This window comes from Antechinus flavipes, chromosome 1, assembly GCF_016432865.1.
Source record: "Antechinus flavipes isolate AdamAnt ecotype Samford, QLD, Australia chromosome 1, AdamAnt_v2, whole genome shotgun sequence".
In the NCBI taxonomy this organism is placed as follows: domain Eukaryota; kingdom Metazoa; phylum Chordata; class Mammalia; order Dasyuromorphia; family Dasyuridae; genus Antechinus; species Antechinus flavipes.
Genome location: NC_067398.1, coordinates 54,189,007 through 54,209,575, shown reverse-complemented (window position 1 = coordinate 54,209,575; position 20,569 = coordinate 54,189,007). Strand labels below are relative to the sequence as shown.

General features: G+C 41.2%; 1 protein-coding gene across 1 annotated transcript in view; it reads right to left on the bottom strand.

The window, feature by feature from the left end:
• The window catches only part of GRIP2 (glutamate receptor interacting protein 2), a 179,593-nt gene that overhangs the window by 30,003 nt on the left and 129,021 nt on the right, over positions 1-20,569 (bottom strand). Inside the window, exons 18-19 of the mRNA XM_051970539.1 lie at positions 8,305-8,444; positions 5,442-5,621 (exon numbers count right to left, since the gene is read on the bottom strand). Coding sequence (XP_051826499.1) covers positions 5,442-5,621; positions 8,305-8,444 — 320 coding nt within the window. The remainder of the gene's footprint in view (positions 1-5,441; positions 5,622-8,304; positions 8,445-20,569) is intronic.

Below are 20,569 nucleotides of genomic sequence, written 5' to 3'. Positions count from 1 at the left end.
CCCAGAGGAATTAGAAGGTGGGATCAAGGGCACAAGTATGGAAGCTGACTTTAGCTTCTTCGGAAAATGGAGCAAAGAACAAGAGGATAAGGGATGATAGAGAAGAGATCTGAGTAAGGTGAAGAGCTTGAGGAAGAGGGAACTCATGGTTGATAGCTTCCTTTCCTCCCTAGGTTAGTTTTAGTTAGGGACTGATTGGGGTTGTCAGGAAGAGGTATGGTCTAGTCAACCATAGCATCAAGATTGTGCAGAGTAGAAATGAATGCCAAGAAGCAGTGAGACTTAAAGAAAAAGGAGGAGAAGGAGAATTGGAGACAAAATGAGAATAAAATTAGGAGAAATGAGGCAGAGGGGATGGAAGTATAGGAGATTACGATTAGAGAAAATAACTTCAAGATTCTAGATCAGGTGCTAGGCTAGCTCTAGGAGATGGTGCTGACCAATGAGTGGTCATCCCAATGAGCGGTCATCCCAATGAGCAGATAAGGAAGGATGAAGACTGAGACCACAGGAGTTGAGAAGATAGATGAAATGAGAGACTCAAACGTTCAAGATGACATCAATGTGTGTGTTTAAGTCCCCAAACATGAGGGCGGGGGCTAGGATGGAGAGAAATACTGTTAGGTACTTAATTTCTTGAGAAAAGAGGGATAATGATTTGGAGACTGCTAGGTACCTCAGATAAAAGACTTGGACTTGATGATAGTAAGGGATGCAGACCCCCTCAAAGAAGACTTAACTGAATGAGGAGGACAAAAAAAGAAAGGGGGCCTTAAAGGGCAACTAAGTAGAATAGTAGATAGAATATTGGCCCTCAAGTCAGGAGAACCTGAGTTCATATCTGGCCTCAGACACTTAATTAATACTTCCTGGCTGTGTGACCCTGGGCAAATCACTTAACCCTAATTGTCTTACCAAAAAAAAAGGGGTGGGGAGAACAGGAAAGAAAGGCTCTTTGAGGTCATTGGAGGCAGTAGCTGGGGATTCAACACCTTTCATGGGGAGACCAGTTGCCTAAAGATGGGAAAAGTATGATATGGAAAGGAGTTAGTTATCGGTGGTGGTAGCTGGACTGGAGATGGCTCCAGGTCTGAGGAAGCCAGGTCTAGGGAATGGAGTGCAGGGTCTGGAGTCAGGAAGACTGGACTGTGAATTCTGTTTCAAACATTCTTAACTGTGAGACTCTGGGTCAGCCATTTATTTTCTCTGGGCTTCTCATTCCATAAAATAAGCACGTTAGACTCTTTAAGGCACCTTCCAGCTTTCAGTCTACGATCCTTTAAGCCCCAGTGGAATAGTAGGATGCAGGAGGATCAGAGCAATATTATTGAGGTAGATGGGAATGAAAATATGGGGAGGAGTATGGGTAGGGGAGAGTGAGTGAAAAATAGAGCCTTTTGAACACAGAATAGGAGAATAGAAGAGAATTTAGATTATAGGATCCCAGTATCATGCCTCCTAGAAAGGACTGGGGAAATGGTCTAGTCTAACCTTCCCATTTTGCAGATGGCAAAAGTAAAAGCCAGAGAAGGGAAGCTACTTGCCCACTGAATGAGTCCCCAGAGTTGGACTAGAAGCCCAGCCTCAAAGGGGGACACTGCCTCCTGGAGGAGCCCCTCTTCGACGGGGCATGGGAGGAAAGGGAATCAATTCCCTGGCAAGGGTTTCTCTACAGACAAAAGGAAATTATAGCTCCTGGGACCAGACCAGGAAGGAGCCAATCCTCTGAAGGGGGCCTGGAAAATGCCTGGAAAGCAGTGAGAACCAGGGAGGTGGCGACATTCCCTCAAAGAAACCACAGAGTGGCTATTTGCAGAGCTGTCTGCAGAGGAAATCAGCCAACTCCCTCAGCCCCGAGCCTCCTCCGAGCCCCGCGTTTCAGAGAAATCTCCACAGCTCTTCCCAGAATTAAAAGGAAAAACACACAGAGGAAAGCATGGTGCACACTGCCATGTCTTCTCCGAGGAGCCACAGGAAGAGGGCATTGATTACAGGCTCTCGACCTTCCCGGGAAAGACTGAGCTAATGCCCAGTCTCGAGCCGCTTGGGGACAACGCCATTCTTTGAGAATGTCAAGGTCTCCTCCTGCTGCCTCCCTGCCCGCGGCCTGGGCCGGCTGGCCAGCGTTCCAAAGGTCAAGGAGTCCTTCAGACACTCGGGAAGGGGGCCAGGCGCCCCGCGACCAGATGGGATGGGGACCAGGCCTGGAGGAAGGCCAAGGCGCTTTCCGCAGTCTTCCTCCCCCGAGAAGGAGAAGTCCAGAGACTCGCAGGGACCTGGGAGGAGGAGGGGTGTGCAATGGCAGGGAGGGGGCGTGGGGGATGGAAAACATGCATTTCTTTCAGAGATCTCAAACTCAGTTGGGGGGATGGAGAGGAAAGGGTGGTCAGTGAGGACCATAGTGGTCTAGGAATTATTATTATTATTATTATTATTATTATTATGTGTACCTTTCTGAGTGTTCAAACTCAGTTGGAGGGGGTTGAAGAGACAGGGAAATCAGGGAAGACCCTAGTGGTCTAGGAATAATAATAATAATAATAATAATGATTATTATTATTATTACTTTGAGTGTTCAAACTCAGTTGGAGAGTATTGAAAAGGCAGAAAGGTCAGTGAGAGCTCTAAAAATCTAGGAATGCTACTACTAATTATTATTATTATGTGTCCCTTTCTGAGTGTTCAAACTCAGTTGGAGTGAGAGGACTGGGAGATCAGTGAGGACCTAGTGGTCTAGGAATAATGATGATGATGATGATGATGATGAGTTAACATTAGTTGTCTCTCCTCTGACACATTCTGACTGTATGAACCTGGGAAAGTCTCAAAATCTCTCAGTGCTCTAGGCAACTCTAAGATAGGGATTCTTAATGGACAAAGGGTCAGTAGATCAATTTCAAGGAGGGTCTTTCAAAGTGGAAATGGACAAATTTGACATCTTTATTTTTTACTGAAATTTACTTACTGAAATTTAGCATTTCATTTATTTTATTTTATACATTTAAAAAAAAAAAACATTATTCTGAGGAATCCATAGACTTCCCTCGCTGGGCAAAGGAGTCCAGAATTTCCAAAAGGCTCAGAACTCTTACTCTAATACTTTAAGTTGAATGTAGGTGAGGATCTATATGAGTTGGAGGTTCCTCCCACCCCCATGTCAACAAAATCCTAAGTCTTACCTCTCCAAATCTTCTCATTTTACAGATGAGGAGCTGGGGTTCAGGAAAGATAAATAAGCAAATGACTTGTCCAGAGTCACATAGTCATTAGTCATTGATCCAATCAATAAGCTTTTATTAAGTGTTTACCATGTAAATAACAGTATTATGCTATTAGAGAAAAAACAAGTCTACTTTTTAGTGGGGAGACAACACCCCTAATGATTTCACTATTTCACTGGTGAGGAATCCTCTGAGTTCCAGGGAGTTTGGGGAATTTGCCTGAGGTCACAAATATAGAAATGATCTTTGATTCTAAATCTGAATCAGTTCTCCTCCTCCCTCACAAGGCTTCTGGTTATGTTTTTGAACAGTGATTCAGTGGGTAGAGTACTGGGGGAGGAATCAGGAGGACCTGAATTGAAATCCAGATTCAGATACTTACTAACTGTGTAACCCTGAGAGAGTCATTTAATCCTATTTGTCTCAGTTTCCTCATCTGTAAAATAAGCTGGAGAAGGAAATGGCAGACCATCTTTGCCTAGAAAACGCTTCAGGGAATCATGAGGCATTGGAAACAATCAAACAACAACAAAGCAGTCTAGGATCACAGATTTAAAATTGAAAGGGATCTTAGCTGCCATAGAGTCCAATCCGATCATTTTAAAGATGGGGAAACAGATCCAGAGAGATTCAATTCAATAAACATTTATCAAGTGCCTAGTATGTGCCAGACACTATGCTAAACTGGTGAAGAAACACCTACAAAGTTTCTGAGGTAGGATTAGAATGCAAGTCTTCTGGAAGTTAAGAACCTCAGTTAGAGAATCTCAGGCAAAGAACCTCAGTTCTACCTGCTGTCATCTCGGAAGAGCCTTCCCTAAGGGCTGGAGAGATCTCGAGGAGACCCAGGGAGAGAATGACCCCACGATGAAATCATAGCTCTCCAAAGAACTGGAAAAGGAGTGCATGTCCATCAATTGGGGATGGCTGAACAAGTTGTGCTACATGAAGGTAATGGAATACTATTGTTCTATAAAAATTGGTGAACAAGCTGCTTTTAGAAAGGCCTGGAAAGATTTAAATGAATTGATGCTGAATGAAACAAGCAGAACCAGGAATACAATGTCACACAGTAACAGCAAGAATGTGCGATGATCAACTATGGAAGACTCAGTTCTTCTTAGTGGTTCAGTGATCCAAGACAATCCCAATAGATTTTGGACAGAAAATGCCATCTGCAATCAAGGAAAAACTAAGGAGACTGAATGCAAATCAACACATGTTATATTCACTTCTTTTTTCTGTTTTGTTTTTTTTAATCCTCTTCCATGGTTTTTCCCTTTTGCTCTGATTTTTCTCTCCCAACATAATTTATAAAACAATGTATATTAAAAGTAAATAAACAAAAAAAAAAAAAAGAAAGAAAGAAAGAAAGAAAGAAAACCTAGGTCTCTGTTCACAATAAATGACAACAATTAACAAAATACCTTCACACTCTCATGGTTATGAAATAGCCTTGCCCATTGTTTCTGAATCTTGCAGCTCTGGGTAGCAGACACTAGCATCACGCTTTTAAAGTTCTTGCCCAGAAGAGCACATGTGACTTGACCCAATGAAGGTGGAGCAGGTTAGTGCTCTTTCATCTTCCCTGATGAATAAATGACTGACCTTTAGGTCTCATCAAACACAGTCTCAGCTGGAGCTAGGGGTCATCTAGAATTCCATGAGAAACCCAAACACTCTATGAACATGAAAGGGACCTGAGTGATCATTGTAGCCAACTCATTTCACAGATGAGGAAGTTGAGGACTGGATTTAAGTGATTTGTCCAAGTTCACAAAAGTAGTAATCACACAATTAAGTGGGATTCGAACTCTGGTCCTTTTCCTCTTCTAGAGTCACTCCTCTCTACTGCACAGTGCCGCCTGAAACTAGAACCCAGGACGCCTAGATTCCAGGTCAATATTCTTTCCATCATACTGTATTATCAACTGTTCACCATTGCATTTCCAGGAAGTGGCTAGAGAATTCTATAGATGCTTCTTGAGATTTGCAAAAAACTCTAAAGGGCCGACACTCCCACAAAGCAGGGTTGTCGGGGGGGGCCCTCGGGACCCCCAAAGTCCCTTGTTCTTTCCTTAAACCTTCTACCCTGTCCCCCTCCAAGTAGGCAATTTTAATGTGAAACAAAAGGAAAAGTCTCAAGTGTTATTGCAGCCCAGGTTAGGGGAGGAGGGGAACCAGCACCTACTCAGATGCTCCAATTCAAGCAGTTTTTACCTTGGCTCCCATAGCCGCCCTCTGCCCCAGAGCCATCCCATGACTCCATGGCGCTGTCTATGCTGGGCACGGTGGTGGCATAGATCTCGGCCAGCTTGCCAGGCTTCTGCGCCTCACTGAGATCTTCCTCCGGGTCACTGGCTTCATTCAGACCCCCTGACTTCTTAGGGTAGGAGCCTCCTGAAACGAGAAAGCAAGTTGGTTCTGCCAGAAGTCGGGTTCTAACAAGGACTGAATCTGGTACAGTGGAGAGCTCCCTAACTGCCCTGCTCTGCTAGAATTGGTAAAAATAAAGAGAAGAAGGAGAAGGGAGGAGAAGAAAAAGGAAAAAGGAGAGGAGGAGAAGAAAAAGAAGAAAGAGAAATAGAAGGAAAAGTAGAAAAAAAGGAAGGTGAAGAAGGAGGAGGAGGAGGAAGAAGACGAGAAGGAAGAAGAGGAGGAGAAAAGGAAGAAGAGGAGAAGAAGGAGGGGGAAGAAGAGGAGGAGAGAAAGAGAAAAAAAGAGAAAAAGAGAAAGAGAGAGAAAGAAAGAAAGAAAGGAGAAAGAGAGGGAGGACGGGAGGGAGAGAGGAAGGGAGGAAGGAAGAGAAGAAAGAAAGAAAGAAGGAGGGAAGAAGGGGAGAGGAAGAAAGGAAAAGAAAAGAAAAAGAAAGAGAAGAAGTAACATAGGACTTCATGAATCGAAATAGAGGCCCCTGCCTTCACATTCATGCCTGCCATAGATTATACTTGTTCATATGAAGCTGTCACCATCAGTCTGACTTATTTTTATAACTAGATCTAAGAACACAGCATTTCCAATGGGCAGGGTTCTTTGGTACAGAGTCAGGGACGGCAGACCCATTAGCTTATAGTATGTTGGAGCTGGAAGGAACCATTAGACTGTTAGCTTGGCTATCATAGAGATGTTTGTAATCAGTGCAAGTGAGGAGGTTGAGAGTGGAAGTTCTCAGGAGTTCTCAGCTGCAGTAAGCTAAGCTGATTGGGCATCTATGCTAAATCTGGTACCAATGTGGTAGCATTCAGGGCTAGGGGTGAGGGCAGCACCAGGCTGCCTAAAGAGGGATGAACCAGTTTGGACCAAAATGGCTCTATTCTTTCATCTATTAAAACGTCAAAACATAGGGGGGGAAAAGGAAATAGAACATAGGATTTCAGATTCAAGAAGAACCCTGGAGATCATCTTGTCCAACCTTGTTGTGTTATAGATGACAAAGCTGAAGATAGAAGAGGGAGCTGAAGCCAGATTAGACTCTAGAGTCCTGAGACAAATTAATTTCTTACACACACACACACACACACACACACACACACACACACACACACACACTCCACATCAAAGACCTCATGTCTTTTCCAGGCTTCCAAAATCCAATTGTTAACAAGATAATGGAGTCAAGCCAGCTGAGCTGGCCAGCTCCCCTTCTCCCTCCTCCCATTGTTGCCCCAATCGAAGGTAGCAGCTGTTGCTTATGATCCCAAGAAGGGCACCGGCTTCTCTCCAAGCCTTAGTCTGCTTGCTGAAAGTAACATAATAGCAGGGACAAAACAGTCTTACCCTGTACCCGGTAGTGATTTAACTGTGGGTTTTGAAGACACATGAGCTTGTAGGCAAAATTTAGTAATGAGGGTCAGTGATGCAATGGGGTTCAGGTTCCCATACATCTCTGTGATTGTCTTCTATTGTGTTGTGTGGCTAAAAGTTGTGGGCCAAGTGTTGGAAGGGTCCCTCGACAGGTCCTTCCTCATTTTCCCAGGTACTTCTATCTCATAAGTTTTATAAGCTCTGACAGTGTAGAAGATAAATGTTATGATTTATAAGTTTCTAATTCTATAAAGGATTTCAAAATTTCTGCAGCCCAGTGGTATGGTGAAACCAGCTTGAATATGCTCTTAAGAGTTTATAGTTAAATTTTCAATGTGAACATTTATAACTTAAAAATGTGAGAACACTACAAACCAGGACTTTACTGAGTATTTTGTTGATTTTCTAGACTTGCAAAAGTGAAGGAAAAATTAATATAGGAAAATTTGTGCAGATTAAAGTTACAATGCATGCATATAACTTTTTTTTTTTTACTCAGGAGAGCTGATTATTAAACATTTGCCAGCACATGTTTACTGTAGCCCTTCTTATTTATCTATGTGGCAGGGATTGGACAGGAATGATTTTTTTTTTCCATTTTTCAAATGGTGCAACTGAGGCACAGGTAGATTAGGCAGTTAATTCAGAAACCCATAGCAAATCATGGGCATTCAAGACTATAACTTGCCCCGCTTTGGTCTCCTTGCTAACTTCCAACTCTGCTTTAAAACAATCATGATGTTTTAGTTTGCCCCTAATATATTTTATTATAGTACCACACATACTATATATAGCTAGCATGTACTTTAGTTATAGCTCAATCCACTCATTTTATGGATGAGGAAAACAAGACCTGGACAAAGAGAAATTATTTGTCCTGGATCACCTAGCAGGATTGGAATCAAAATGAATGTGAAATCATCTCAATATAAACAAGAGGTGACTGTTAGGGAACTGTCCAGTGGCACTTCAGTCCCGGGACTGTGAAAGCATCCATGCTTGCCCCTTTTATGCAGTGCCATTTTAAGTGATAATGTTATTTTATGACTTCCCATAAATTCAACAAAGCCATTTCCCTCTTCCTTTCCTCCCCAGCCAAGCCTGTTGGGCTTCTTTCAGCACATTCCAAATGAAAGATGAGGGCTGCGATAAAACCCAATATGATGGAAAGTAGAGGGTCTTTAATGCAGCAGACGCCCCATTTCCAATTCCTAACCCTCGCCCTGCTTCCAGAAACCTAAGCTACTTTTGTCTAGAAGAGTTTTGTTGATATACTCACGTTCCATTTGCTTTTTGATCTTTAGGGTTACTGTTTCCCCTGCCATTTGGAGGAGGTGGATGGCTTCACTGAGGGGCTTGCCCTTAAGGCTCACGTTATTGATGGCTAAGATCCGGTCACCAACATGAATGGCTCCAGTCCTAAGAAGATGGCACAAAGACACAAAGGCTGCCATTAGATGCAGGAAACCATCTCTCAGAGCCCACAGGGAATGCAGTCTGAAGGGTCAGACCAATTGCTTGCTTGGTATTCAAGGCCTTACAACCTGAATAGGTTAAGGGGGAATCTGCCAGAAGCAAAAGTCCATCATTCTTGCCCAGGCTCAATGGTCCATCTCTCACCTCTGACCCTTTGCACAAACGGTCTTCCATGTCTGGAATGCATTTCTTCACCCCAATTTCTACAAAATCTGTATCTATATAACATAGATATAGAGTATATAGAATCTATATCTATAGAATATATAGGTTCTATATGAATAGAATACAAATAGAGAATATAGACTATATCAATAGAATATAGAGTATATATAGAATCCATATCAACAGATCTTTAGAACCTCAAACTTCCTTTAACTAGGATCTTTCCTGGTCTAATTAGCATTCTCCCTCTTGAAGTTATTTTATATCACTTTGTGTTTACTTACTTGTACATAAATTATAGCCTTCAGTAGAATGTAAGCTTTTTGAGGGCAGTATTTTTTTTTTAATTTTTCTATTCTTTAAAATTTTTTTTATTCCTTTGCCTATTTTTCCCCCTATTCTTAGTGTCTTAAAAAATCAGGTTTTCTATATGTTTGCTCAGTTGTTGAATTAGAGAATTCTCTGTAGGATTGAGTCTACTTTTCCAAAATTCCTTATTCTCTTCTTTCTCCTGGCTCACCCAGTCAAATAAATTTGGGATAGTTTTGTCTACTCCCTTTTCTGTCTTCCCAACCCACATCCCTGCCCCAGCGTGTTCTCCCCTCTATCTGGTACAACCCTATTCATTTTTCAAGGGCCATCATAAAGTACCAGTTTGTCTATGATCCTTCCCCTGATTGTTCTAGATGTCACATGAAAGTATATATTTTCATATCTACCAGATACTTATCACATCTCACATCATCCTATAACTCATGATATATGATGTCACACACACACAATATTTATATTGTTTCCTGGGTCTGAGTTTTATTTGATGAGATATGGTACTGAGCTACCAAAGGATTGTGTTCATTTTTCGGCAGCCCCGGAGAGCCCAGTATGATACAACCATACCAAAACATTTGCTAACTGAATGATTCCTTCACTGACCACATCATCTGACAGGTGACCAAGGACCTAATTATTCTGTCAGGAGCACTGGAAGCTGTTCTCGGCCATTCTCTATTTTCTCTGAGAAGCTAACTGGCCTTTGGCAATGAGCAGAAAACCTAAATGTGAAAGACCACTGAAGAAGTCCTAGCTGAAAGAAACATTGGAACATGGAATAGTAGAGCTTAGAGTCAGATCCCTCCACCTCCTCACTTTACAGATCGGTATCCTGAAGCCCAGAGGAGGGAAAAGGAACTTTCCCAAAGTCATAAAGCTAATTAGAGGAAATGTTGGGCAAGAACCAAAGTCTTCTGACTCAGTGAACCATAATGTCTTTTTTTGCAGTGTTTGAAAAGAGTTCTAGATATGGAGGAAGAAGTTATGGCACCAATCCCAGGGCTGCCCTATGTGTTGGCTAGGTGAGGTTAGGTGAGCTTCCATCCCCTCCTCTGTGAAATGAGGTTGGACCAGGTGATCTCTCATTTCAGGTCCTTTTCAGCCCCGAGTCCTATAGTCAACTCCCCCACGCTATTCCCTTATCCCCAAACCCTTCTTACTTGTTTCAGAACCATTCAATAATTCCTTCTCTTCTCAGCCTTTTGAAGATGCAGAATGTTAGCATTTTGGGTCTGCCAGGGACAGCAGTGGTCACCTGCCCAAAGCATCCCTGAAAAGCCATTCTCTCTTCACCATACAGAACTATTGATCCTCTAGCCTTTTTCTAAAGTTTTCACAAAAGGGCATTTCTTGTCCCTTCCTGGTCCCTGTTTTGGGGCAGCACTAGTAGTTTAGAGGTATTTGATGACATCCAGCCCAAATCAGTCTCCTCAGTACCCCGCCACCCGTGCTTGTTCTTCCCTTCGGGGTCAAAGAAGAAGAAATTCAATATTCCATTGAAGGGCTATTTAAATATAGCAGGTCTTCTCTAAGGCTTCTCTGTCTTAGATTCCTTTAACCAATCCTCATATAGTAGGAACTCAAGGAGCTTCGCCATATTGCTGTCCTTTACTAGATGTTCCCTGACTTTTCATCATGCTTCCTAAACTTTGGGGACCCAGGCAAATGTGATCTGATCAGAATGAATACAGTAGGACTGTGAGATCATTTCCCAGACATGATGCCTCTCTGAAACCACTAGATGGTGCCATGGAATACAGAGTATAGGGCAGGGTCTGAAAGACAGTAGCTCAATTTCAGCATCAGGCACTAGCTGTGAACAAATCATTTAACCTCTGTCTGCTCCAGTTTACTTATCTGTGAAATGGGGATGTTGTGAGGGTCAAATGAGATAATATGTAAAATGCTTTGACGTTTGATGTTCTGTTCTAAGGTTCTTACCTTACTATTAGTTCTGTTATTCTAAGATCATTCCCAGTCCTGGCATTTTTGTTGTTGTTGTTGTTGTTGTTGTTCAAAGGAGCTTTCCTAGGCCTGAAATTCTATGTTCTAAAGTCCTTTCAGGTCTAACACACCCTATGTTCCAAGAGATCTCTCACATTTGACATTTGATGTTCTAAGATGCTCTGTTCAAAAGTCCTTCCTTTTTTATAGTGAAGTGAGTGATAGCAGGAGAAGGATTTGCACTCTATTATTATATTTTACAAATGATCAGTTTTGAAAGACTTAAGACCTTAAGAATTAAGTGAAAGAATTAAGAACTTAAGACTTAAGAATTGTGAGGGCATCACAATTAGGTAAGATTCCAGAAGACCAATAATGAGGAATGCTATCTCCTTCTCAATAGAGAGGTGATGGACATAATATGGAGAATGAAACACACATTTTTGGGCATGGCTAGAAGTGCTTAATTGTGCTTGTTAATATGATTTTGTTGGGGTTTTTTTCCCCATTGGTTAGGATAAAAAAATGCTAAAATTGAAAAAATGGAAAAATGAAATTTAATTAAGAATAAAATGAAAGTTAGATTAGATAAATCTCTAAGGTCCTTTCCAAATATAATATATAATCTATAACATTCTACCTAAGTCTGCTCTTGGTCATATGAGTTATGGTTTCTATTTAATTCTAGGCATAATTCTGACCTATAGGAAGGGCAATTTTTCATAGGGTCGTCAATTTAGAGTTTGAGGAGACCCTACATCCAACACTCTCTCTCTCTCTCTCTCTCTCTCTCTCTTTCTCTCTCTCTCTCTCTTCTCTCTCTCTCTCTCTCTCTCTCTCTCTCTCTCTCTCTCTTTCTCTTTCTCTGCTGAGGTAATTGGGATTAAGTGACTTGCCCAGGGTCACACAGTCAGGAAGTGTTAAGTATCTGAGAAGGGCTAGTGCTCTAACCACTACCCCACCTAGCTACCCCCAACTCTCTCTTTTTAAAGATAAGAAAATTAAGGCTAAGAGAAGTTAGTGGATCTGCCTAAGTTCATACGGATAATCAGTTGCAGAGCTAAAATTCACATTCAGGTCTTTTGATGTCAACTCCAGGTCTCCTTCCACTATATTAACACTCTCTCAGTCCCTCTTGCCAAAAAAGAGCTTTTGTAGTTTTTGTCCATAGAATAACCAAAATCTAAATGTGCTTCAAGTCAAAGAAAGCAAACGATGTCTCGATACCTTGATAAATTTCCTACAATATTTTAATGGACTGCCTTGTGAAGTAGGACGGGAAAAATGTCTGTGAAATTCCTTATTATGGAGTGTTTTCAAGTAGCGACTGGATGGATATTTGTGAGGGATGTAGGAGATGGGATCCGTGCCTTGTGTCAGGATTGGGTTAGACTTTGGAGGTCTCTCAGTTCTTACCATTTCCTTGATTCTAAAGACTACCCTTAAAAGCAAGACAAAACAGCTTGCACTCCTTCAATCAACCACTAAGTGTCAGCACTGGCCTCCCTGTTCCTGCCCAGTCTTATGCAAAAGTCATAAGGGAAATCCATTCACACTCAACAGAGGATGTTTCCCCATTAAAGAATCATTTATGGGGTTTTATGAAGCTAATGGAGGAGCCCATCTGGACCCAAAGTGGTCAATTTACTCTGAGAAGTTTCAAGGCTGACATTTTTCTTGCTCTTGCTATTTAACTAGACTAGTTATTATGATGGAACAAGAGGTAACTAATTGATTTCTCCTTCATTAATTTATTTTTACATCCAGCTCCTATCTAGGGAGACCATGGGACCAGGAGGCAGGATCCCAGGTTTCTAGTTCCAGCTCTGCTACCAATAATATGAGACTTTATCCCTTGGGTTCCTGGGAGCCAGAACTCGAAAAAAGCAACATGTAGCTAAGATTTACCTCAGGGCTATTGATAAGGACATGAAGAGGCCCAACGAGGTCATAAAGGCATGTACAACCTATTCAAGAGAGCAAGATTGTCAATTCCTTTAGCAACATCCACTAAGAAGTAGAAAAATGAGCGGACTAGTTGTAAGTCATCTATAACTCTTCACTGAAGCGACTTTCTTAAGGAGCTCTGTTTGAAAATATGCAATTTTTGTAGAATCACTTGCGCAACCCATAATGGAAAAGGAATTCCTCTACAATAGTGGTCATCCAGCCTCTTTCAGAATATCTACAAGGAAGGGGAAGCTTATTGTTTCTCAATAAGCCCACTCCCTACTTTGAGATATTTCTATTTTCTATGAAATGTTTCCTTTCATCAAACTTAACTTCTTTCTTGCGACTTTTACCCGTTGTTTTTAGTTCTGTCTTCTGGGCCCCAATCAAATCAATTTAATTCTTTTCATGGTATTCCTTCGTATCTTTGAAGATAGCTCTCATGTTTCTCTACCTCTCTTCAGCCCAAAAATCTGGGCTGTAACAATCCTTTTGAATCCTGACCGTGTCATCCAGTGTGGCAATTATTCTTCCCAGCTTTGTGCCATCCGCCAATTAGAAAAGCAAGCCATTTTATGCCTTTATCTAATCATTAATTAATATGACAAAATACCCCCGGGTCAATCCTAGATTCCCCATAGCACAACACCAGAGCTCTCCTTCCAAGCTGACACTAGACCAATAACAACTGCTCCTTGGGTCTGACCATTCAAAAAAGCTCTTTCTATAAAACATACTGTCTAGCGTCTAGAGACCATTAGGTGGTGCAGTGGATAGAGTGCTGGGGATAGAGTCAGACTTGAATTCAAATCCTGCCTTAGACACTTCCTAGCTGTGTGATCCTGGGCAAACCTTTTAACAACTCTCAGCCTCCGCACCTATTTCATAGAAATGTTGAATAAAACTTTTTTTTTTTTTTTTTGGCTGAGGCAATTGGGGTTAAGTGACTTGCCCAGGGTCACACAGCCAAGAAGTGTTAAGTGTTTAAGGCCAGATTTGAATTCAGGTCCTCCTGACCTGCTCTATCCACTGCATCACCTAGCTGCCCCTCACTCTGTATTTCTTAAAGCACTATATGTTATTTTGTTAGTTGGAAGGAAATACGGCTCAGTGAATAAATTAAATGAATGAAAATGACTTATTAAACACTTAATATAAATATACTGGAAGGAAAGTTGGACTTTGAATCAGAAAGTCTTCAGTTTTAATTCTGCCTTAAACACTTACTAGTTGTGTGACCCCAGGCAAGTCATCTAAATTCTATAAACCTCAGGTTCCTCATCTGTCAAAAGGGGATAATAATGGCACCTATTTCCCAAAGGGGTTGTGAGATGTGAGATAATTATTGCAGAGCACTTTGCAATCCTTAAAGCCTCTATAAATGCTAGTTATGCTGATGGTGATTAATTATTATTAGTATCATTATTAACCTTCAGCCTGGTGATGGCTTTATTCTCTGCTGAACCCAGACATTGTTTAAAGAGCATCGTTTTAGCTCTATGGCAGCCTTGCTGATTGCATGGAGCCACCAGGAGGTGTTAGCAAGGGTCACTCGAAAGAGATTGGCTTTTGTCACCCACCAAGTAAAACCAAGTCAGGAAGGAGCCCGGTGCTTTGTGGCTGGGAACAACAGCTCACTGAATTGATCTATTAACGCCTATCTGGGCCAGATGATGGGCCAACAAGATGGGCATAGAATCCAGTGGCAAGAAGGGAGGGAGATGGAGTGAATCTGGGAAATGGTGAACGGTTTCCAAGCTTCACAAGTTATTCTGGCCACCTCATATTCTATTTTTGGTCCCAGTTTTCTCCTGCTGATGTGACATGTTTGTTTGTTTGTTTTGTATCCCCAGAGCTTAGCACACTTAATAAATGTTTGTTGATTGACCGTGACTCATGAAACTCTGATTTCCCAAGACTTCCCGAGGTTCACAGGTGAATCTAAACATCATAGAGAGAGATGTAGAGTGTCTAAGTCAGCTGCTGCATTTTTTCCAGTCCTGACTTACAAGAAAAGGCTTACAAAGAATCATGAATGGTAGCAAAAGGAGGTGGGCTGATCATGTGACTGAGGCAGCCGGAGTACTTCTCCTTTATCTGAAAAAGCATAAAAAGAATCAGAGAAAGGCCTTCAACACTAGCAGTACATCCTCTTGTGGAGGATTTAGGAGAAGTTATGAGGAGGCAGCTTGGTATCAGGAATACCTAGGTCTGGTACATGAGCAAGCTACCATAATCTCTAAGCCCAAGGAACTCTCTGTGGACTTGCGTTATAGAAGGAGTGCTGATTTGCATTGATGGAGGGAATTTCCACAATTGAAGCACTCTCTCAAAGGGAAACTTGCAGGTCTGGAGCATCCCCTCCCTTCAAAAAAGGGGAAATCATACAAAAAGATAGAGCCTGCTCAGACTGCTCCAGGCTTCTTTCTTAGTTCTCTCTTTTCCAGTTCAATCTGTCTAGTCTAGAGGAGATATCAATATGCTGATAGGATTCCTGTGGAGCTGCCTTCTCCACCAGGACCCCTAATTTCTCTGATCGGATACATGTGCATGGGCCATCTGCCTGGCCTGGCCTGGCTTCCAATTCCATTTTCTCCATCCCTCTATGTGGATGGTGCTCCACAGATCTGCTCTTGGAAGCCCCTTCTTCTTTACCCTCAGTGCCCTTTGTCCTTCCCTTCAACACTGAACACATACATCACACATCCTCACTACGGACTCCAGATCCTCTCTTGGCAAAGAGAGGCAGCAATGAGAGGGGCCACAGCCGCACCTGCATCAGAACAAAAGCCAGGTTTGATCCAAGGCAAGAAAGAACCAACCTGGCAAAAACAGGGACTAAAGCTTCTTCTCCCTGGTGGTCTAGCTCTCTCGTAGACCAGAAGGAAGCTTTGTCTTAGATGTGGCCCTTCTTCACAATATGGCCCAGGAGATGGTTGCTGGCCCTTAACTTTTCTATATTCAGATCCAGCAAGAGACACAGCGCACAGGATGAGATGTGGCAAAAGCCTGGAATCAGTTAAGCACGAAGCAGCCAGATGAATGAGTGGGAGAGCTACAGGCACTATGTGGATGTCTCTAGCCATGCATTTCCAACTGGGCCATCATGTCCACTCCCTCCTCTGGCACTAGGCCTTTTCTGGGTCAGTTCAGGCGTCCCACACATCTCCAACCTTGCCGCTAGACATCTACACTGTACCCCCTCACTTTGTAATTCCACAGCATTTGTCATTCTCAGAATGTAAGCTCTTGAGGATATATTATATTTGCTTATATTTTTTTCTCTTTTACACAGTAAGCCCTTAATAAATGTTCTGCCTTCTATTTGTCTGTGCGTCTGTTCTACTGTGAAACCCATAAAAGGTGAGGACTGAACTTCTGAGGTCACTGAATCCAGCCCTCCACATCCTGACTCTCACCTACCCTTCTAGTCACACAATCTCTATCCTAGCTAGAATGAACTATTGTCTCACCCGCCACACAACCCTTGTCTCTCTGCTCCCCAGCCTCTAATTTGACATTCCGTGTCTTGCTTCAGCAAATTCACACAGACTGATTCTCATCTCTCCCTCCTTATCAAAGCCTTTCTGAATCCTTATGCCCCTTCAAGACTCAGCTTAGCCACTATCTTCTTCGGGAAGCCTTCCTGATTTTTAGTTGTTCTAGAAGAATTATTTCTCTCCCTCCCCACCTCTCTTTCTGTCTCTGTCTCTCTCTTCTCTGTCTCTCTCTTTCTCTCTCTATCTCTTGCTCTCTTTCTCTCCTTTCTCTCTCTGTTCTTCTTTTTTCTCTTTGTCTCTGTCTCACTTTCTTTGTCTCTCTGTCTCTGACTCTATCTCTCTCTCTGTCTCTGTCTTTGTCTCTGTATCACTGTCTCTGTTTTCATTTCTGTCTCTGCCTCTGTCTCTTTCTCTATCTTTCTCTGCATGACTTTGTTTTACTCTGTCTCTTATTCTGTCTCTATCTCTCTCTAGCTGTCATTGTCTTTCTCTGCCTCTGTATGTCACTGTCTCTGTCACTATCTCTGTCTTTCTGTCTGTCTTTATCTCTCTGTTCCTGACTCTCTGTTTGTCTGTCTCTATCTTTCCATCTGTCTTTATTTCTGGCTCTTTCTTTGTTTCTGTCTCTCTGTCTTTATTTGTCTCAGTCTGTCAATTTCTGTCTGTCTGTCTGTGTCTTTCAGAATTCAGACTCATAAGAGGAAAGATATCTATATGGTCTGATAGGAAGGAAAAAAATCAATAAAACATTAGATTTGAAAACCAAGAACTTGGTTTCAAATCTTGATTTTAATGCTACATAGGTGACCCTAGGAAAATTGCTTAGCCTCTCAGAGCCTCAGCTTAATCATCTGTAACAGGAGGCATTGGGTCTAGCAGTCTCAGGTCATTTCCAGCTCCAGATCCATGATCCCATAGAAATCTTCTTGTGATTATAAGATAACCATTTACCTCCCAGTGAACCTTGTGTAAGCCCTGGTCACTGGTCAGATGAGATAAGAAAAGAGAAGGTTAAAATAGATTCCTCTCTCTTCCTTCCTATGAACAGTGCTCTTTGTAGATCATTAATTCCTTCTAAAGAAAACAGATCCCCGAAAGTACGTTGTTTAAAGGCTTAGATATAGCTGAAGTTTAGAAATTTATAAACCATAACAAAGTCATAGACTCACAAAAGGTATCTATCTATTCGACCCAGTCAACACAGGCATCTTGCATCCAGCACTCCCAGCAGAAGGGACACAGAGATACTCCACATCTGCTTGAATAGTAGCTATTAGGAAGAATGCTGATTTTGGAGTCAGAGAACCTGGGTTCAAATCTCACTTCTGATACTTGATACCATTGTGCCCATGGGCAAATGACATCATTTCTCTGAGTCTCAACCCCCTCATCTGTAAAAAGGAGTAGATTGTCCCTGAGATCTCTTCCAGCTGATGATATATTATGACTTCCAGTGATAGGGACCCATGTACTACAAAAGCAACTTATTCCTTTGTGGGATAATTTTCAGATTTAAGAAATGTTTCTTTCTGCAAAGTTGGTCTGCTCTTATAAAATTTTCATGCAAAGCTCCTTGTTTTTTTTTTTTTCTTCAGAACCATGAAAAACAAATCTATCTTGTCTAACTTGTCTAACTCCATGACTAACCTTTCAATTTTGGAGATATCATGTTCTCATTATATTCTCTTCTATGGTCTAAACATCCCCAAATCTCTCGAAGCAAGCAATAGTTCTCACATAGTTACCATGGGTTATTCCAATGGAAGAGACTAAATATGTAACATACACTGCAAAAGAATTCAGGGATCCCTCAAGATCTGTGACTCCCATTCCTGGTATTATTCCATATCCTTATTTAATATTGAAGGATTAATATCAAAAGTATCTGTGGTCCACACACACCAAATACTTATCCCCCTCTATTTTCCCCAGATATCCGAATTTTTTTTTTTTAGTCTTCCATTAATAGAAGACTCTTCACTAAAAGAAAGACAACTAGGCTTGGGGGCAGCTAGCTGGCCCCATGCAGAGTTCAAAATCATTAAGACTCCAAGACAAAAATCAAATCTTGCCTCAGATACTTTTTAGTCAGATGTTTTCACAGGCTGCTCCCCCCATCCCTGGAATGCCCTCTCTCCTCATCTCCACCTCTTAGTTTCTCTACTTCCTTCAAGTATGGCTAAAATTTTATCTTTTAAAAGAAATCTTCCTCGTCCTCCTTAATTCTAATGCCTTCCCTTTGATGAGTATTTCTACTTTACTTTGTAAATAGCTTGTTGGTACACAATCATCTACACATTATTATACTGGGAGTTCTCCAAGAGTGGGGATTCTCACCCTTGTATTTCCAGTTCTTAGAACAGTATCTGACACATAGTAGGCACTTAAATGTTTCTTGACTGACTGACTTGCTAAAATAATTTTTTATCGATGGACTAAAACATTATATAAACGCTAGCTATTAGAAAAATTTAAAAATCATTAAATGAGATTCCCCATTTTACAAATGAAAAAAAAAAACTGAAATCCAGAAACAGTCAATTTGTCCAAGTTGCTACAAATGGGAAGTATCAGAAACAGATTTGAAGCCAAGACACCTTCCCTTTGGATATTAAAAACCCTTAACACTTAACAGATAGCATTTTTCTTCTCCTGTGCCCCAACAATGAAATAAGCAAAACTCAATAGAATTTTGAAGAAAAAATAACTACCCAAATTGTTTCTTTAGGGGACAGATAGTGGGGGATTTGCTAATTCCCAGGAATCTCTAGAACCTCTCTTCAATGAATAGAGAGAGCATCCTGAAATATAAATTTTGTGAGTACCAGTTATTTGGGAGAACATGTATATGAGTTTGAAATAAATGAAAATTTGATTTCGTCAACATTTATCCACTGACAAATGTTGTATCTGTTGCCTTCATCTCACACTCACTAAGGGAAGCCTGTTTTTTTTCAGCTGATGGCCATTTCCAGGCATTGGATATAACCATATTTTACATTTTGTCGACATTATATTTTTTATGGGCAAAAAGCTTGAGATATTCACAATGTCCCAGTGAGAAAAATTCTCTGCAGTTGGTAAAAGAACCAGTACCAGCTACCAAAGTCCAAGACTCTTTCCATTAAGCCAACCCATCTCAAAAAACAATGAAACATACCTGAGTTTCCTCTACTTTGGGGTTCAACACCTTTAACAACCAAGGCAAGAGGGGACCTGTTGCCAAGGAAGGTTAGCTGGGTATTTTGTGGTGGTATGTCCACATATCTTAGTATCATGGAAAAAAGCATCTAAATTTATAAAATCTTAATTTTTATAATCTGGAATCTTAGACTCATAAAATCTCAGTGTGTATTTTAGAGTTGAAAGGAATCTTGGAGATGACTCGGTCATCTAGGTACACCCTTTTACAAGTTGTCTGATCCTGGACAAGGCATTACATTTCTGTGAGCCTCAGTTTTTAACATCCACAAAATGGGTTTGATAGTACCTATCTGACTGGGCTGATTGGATGATTGAATGAACTGATGTATGCAAAATGCTCTAGAAATAGTAAAGTCTTAATAATAAATGGGAGAATGTGAAAGAAAATGGCATTCTATTACTAGATATATCTCATAGGCAGTTAAGTGGTATAGGGAAAAGAGCTCTGGGCCTGGAGTCAGAAAGACCTAAATTTAAAATATAGTCTCAGACATTTATTAGTTGTGTCATCTTGTTAAGTCACTTAACTGTTGTCTGCCTCAGTTTCCTCAACCATAAAATGGGGCTAATGATAGCACCTACCTTTCTAGAGGATCAAATTAGAAAATACTTGTAAAGCACTTAGCACAGTGCTTGGCATACAGTAAGTGCTTAATAAATGCTTGTTTCCTTCTTTCTTTTCACAAGGACGTCAGTGATAGGAAAGGAAATTTCATCCACAAATATACCAAAATATTTATGGCAGCCCTTTTTGTAGTCAAAAAGAACTGGAAACAAGAAGAATATCTGTTGATTGGGAAATGTTTAAACAAACTGTGGTAAATGAATGTAATAGAATATTACTGTGCTGTAAGAAATGGTGACTATGATGAATACAGAAAAGCATGGGAAGATGTAATGATGTAAATTAAAGAAAGTAGAACCACACAAACAATAGACACAATGAGTCAATGATGTGGATGGAAAAAACAAGTC